This window comes from Vigna unguiculata, chromosome 3 (genome assembly GCF_004118075.2).
Source record: "Vigna unguiculata cultivar IT97K-499-35 chromosome 3, ASM411807v1, whole genome shotgun sequence".
In the NCBI taxonomy this organism is placed as follows: Eukaryota; Viridiplantae; Streptophyta; class Magnoliopsida; order Fabales; family Fabaceae; genus Vigna; species Vigna unguiculata.
The window spans coordinates 43,637,212-43,640,690 of record NC_040281.1 but is presented as its reverse complement, the minus strand read 5'-3'; the positions used below and the strand labels follow the sequence as shown (position 1 = coordinate 43,640,690).

Here is a 3,479-nt window from a genome sequence, read left to right as displayed (position 1 = left end):
TGTTTATAAAAGTTAAAATTAATCAAATAATTTACTATCTACCTAATTAAACTAGCAACTCATCAAACAAATTTCAGATATTTAAGTGTTAAACTTTATTTCATAAAATTGAAGAAAAAGGATATTGATTATAATGTAATCTCTAAAACACTATCTTATTTTTGTGAAATATGGATAAAAAAAATTATCTTTGAAGAGACTAGTATTTTTTTTAAAACTTCTAGAACAAAAACATTATTATGTAATTTAACAAGTGTCATGGTCCATCAAAATAAAATTAAATAAAAGCAACAAATGCTAAAGTATTACTCATAAAACAATTCAAAAGTGTATTTTACAATTTTGACTAATACTACAACTAAAATTTACAATTTTGACTAAAAACTGTGTTAAATATTTTAAATGGGCAGAATATAGATTCTAAGAGAAATTCAGTGTCCTTTGACGCAGCAAATCAAAGAGTGTGGCTTAATTGATGGAATAGAGTGAATATATGGTTGTAAATTCTAACATTTATTTAATTCCTACCATAAAAGAATACACCAAATCACTTTTGTTTTATGACCCGTAACATTTATGTGATGGAATTATTATGTAATGCTTTTATTAGAAAAACTAACCAAATAGATAATTTAATTTAATATAGAAACTTTAAAAATAAAGTCAAACAAAACACACTAATTTATATCTATAATATAACTGAATTTTATTATATTTATCTGTGTAGTCAACATAGTGAGAAATTTTTTTTTGGTATTTTACCTGTAAATTTACATGTAACAAGAATGGAAGTGCTTAAGACTTTGGTGAGACCAAAATTGGTGGCAAAAGAGGTGTATCTGTAGCATTCCCCACTCATTGAAAATGTTATATTTGAAGGGTTTTGGTTTGAGTTTAGGTTAGGGTTTGAAAGAGTGGCAGAGAAAGGCAATAATTAGGAGCTGGACCAGCGTGCAGGGTGTGGGAGAGATAGAGAACCAACATGACCTCTTGTCGGTTGTTCTGCAAGACAAAACTTGCAATGTAGTCATCACTCTCCGTGAGTGCAAAACAACCCCACTGTTCCTTTTTTTTAGTTCATTTTTCTGCTGCTTCATGGATGCTACCAAACAACATCTTCTTCTATGCCCTCTCATAAATTAACATTCATTTCACAATTGTCTCTATGTCAAAACCTGTTATATTTTATATACTCTCTAATTTCTTTTCCAGCTTCTTTCTCTCTCTCTTCCCAAGGTTTTGCTGGTGCAATTAAGCTTCCTGCACTTCTTATTTACCTCACACTCCCTAGGGCCCCAGTTGATAGCCTCGTCTAGCTTCCTTCAATTTCCAACAGTGTATCAGTTTATTTTGTCCTCTCTCTCTGTCTTTAAGAATTTTCCTTTTCACAAAAATTGCACTCTTACAACTTTGTTTACACTTTCCCCGTGCTGGTGCTGCTGCTACTGTATACGGTTAATAGTGTTGTTATTAATACTCACCACTGGAATTTAATTGGTAGGTTTAGCTCATACAACGTCAATATCAAGTGAGCACAGGAAAAAACTTTGTTATTGGTGTGATTAAGTCTGTTCTTAATTAGAGGAGATGAATTAGGGTTGAACACACTACAGGATGATCACAATCACAGTTAAGGAGAATATGATCATTTGAAGAGCTTAGATTAGATTAGATTATTAAAATAAGAAGAAAAACAAAATAGAGGGGAATGAGATTAAGTTTAGATCTTGGCCTTCTTTAATGGACATGAGAGAGCAAGATAAGGTAATAGAGATGCCTAGCACTTTGGGTTATAACCTCCCCAATAGAAATTCATCTTCCTCCAAGTTATCATCACCAATAGGGGAAAGAAGTGAGCAACCTCCTCAATCTCACACATTGCTTTTCACTGATCCACCCCAAACAACTTCACATCATCATCATCATCATCCTCTCAACCCCCCTATTTCTCTTCCACCAAACCCTCCCAGACCCAGAAGAGATCCAGATCCAACTCCTGTTTCTCCTCCTGCCATAACCACCCCGAGAACACAACCACACTCCACAGGAACTTTCACGACAACATTCAGATACCGAGAATGTCTGAAGAATCATGCTGCCAGCATGGGGGGCCATGTCACAGATGGGTGTGGGGAGTTTATGCCAAATGGAGAAGAAGGCACCCCGGAATCCTTCAAGTGTGCTGCTTGTGAGTGCCACCGCAATTTCCACAGAAAAGAATCTGAAGGCGAATCATCACAGCATGTTCTCAACTACCACCTCACTTACCCCGGCAAAACCAATAGAAACACCGTTCTTCATTCTCCGCAATCTCATCTCCACGGCGTGGTGGCTACCCCTTCTGGTGGGCCGGTTCAGCCCGCGATGTTGGGGTTTGGGGGAACCCCAGCTGAGTCGTCGAGCGAAGATCTCAACATGTTTCAGAGCGATGATGCAGGGCAATTGTTATCAGTGCAGCCACCACTGTCATCGTCGAAGAAGAGGTTCAGGACCAAGTTTTCACCGCAACAAAAGGATAAGATGATGGAGTTTGCTGAGAAACTGGGGTGGAAGATCCAGAGACAAGATGAACAGGAACTGCATCAGTTTTGCTCTCAGGTTGGTGTAAAAAGACAGGTTTTCAAGGTTTGGATGCACAACAGCAAGCAAGCCATGAAGAAGAAGCAAATGTAAGCCTAGATTAATCAAATTCCTTCTCTTTCAGATTAATTGTTGATTTTTTTTTCTTTTGAATTTTTGTGTTTAATAAAAACACTCAGAGACTTCAAAATCTTAGATGTGAATACTATCACATATAAGAAAATAGGTCGCTAAGCTAGCTAGCTACACACGTTAGTCGAAAGCTGCTACGCTATTGTGTATTCTCATCTGTTTGTTATTAATTAAATTAACCATTCAATTTCCATGGGCAATCATCTAGGTTGTGTCCTTTGATCTATATAAACACTTCTGCCTGTAGAAAATTAAGCCTAAAACATAAGAATGAAAAAGATGAAGAAAATGATGCATGAAACTGCGATATATTCATAAATTAGGTTGTAAGCATTAATGGTGATGAGAATGTGCATTTCATGCATTATACTGAGAGATAATGATGGAAGGCAAAGCTGGGTTCGTGAACCAGTTCACTTTTGTTGAAAATCAAAGATGAGGGCTTTGGAGAAAATAGGATCCCACCACCACATCCACCCAACCACACAATATTGTCAAATTTGTCCTGTAATAGGACACCGACAGCTGAATAAGGAGACAATACCCGTTCTTTTCTCAAAATGCCTTTCTAAGGTATTCAATGTGTGGGTGTGTGGTCTACATGAATAAAATCATGGCATAACCAAAGTAAAAAGAAACAGGGAGAGAAGGACAGAGATTTCATGCTTTTTAGATATGTATATACTATGTATGTATAAAAGTGCAATACGATTTTTCTCCCTCACAAGCTATTGTTGCAGCAAGCAGGCACATAAAGCCAACTCTAA

At 36.5% G+C, this 3,479-nt stretch overlaps 1 protein-coding gene across 1 annotated transcript; it reads left to right on the top strand.

Moving 5' to 3' along the window:
* The first annotated feature begins 927 nt into the window (after positions 1-927).
* Positions 928-2,912, top strand: LOC114177418 (zinc-finger homeodomain protein 2-like). The gene has a single exon (XM_028062751.1). It carries the CDS (start codon positions 1,741-1,743, stop codon positions 2,671-2,673), a length of 933 nt encoding a protein of 310 aa, XP_027918552.1. The 5' UTR covers positions 928-1,740; the 3' UTR covers positions 2,674-2,912.
* The last annotated feature ends 567 nt before the right edge of the window (positions 2,913-3,479 follow it).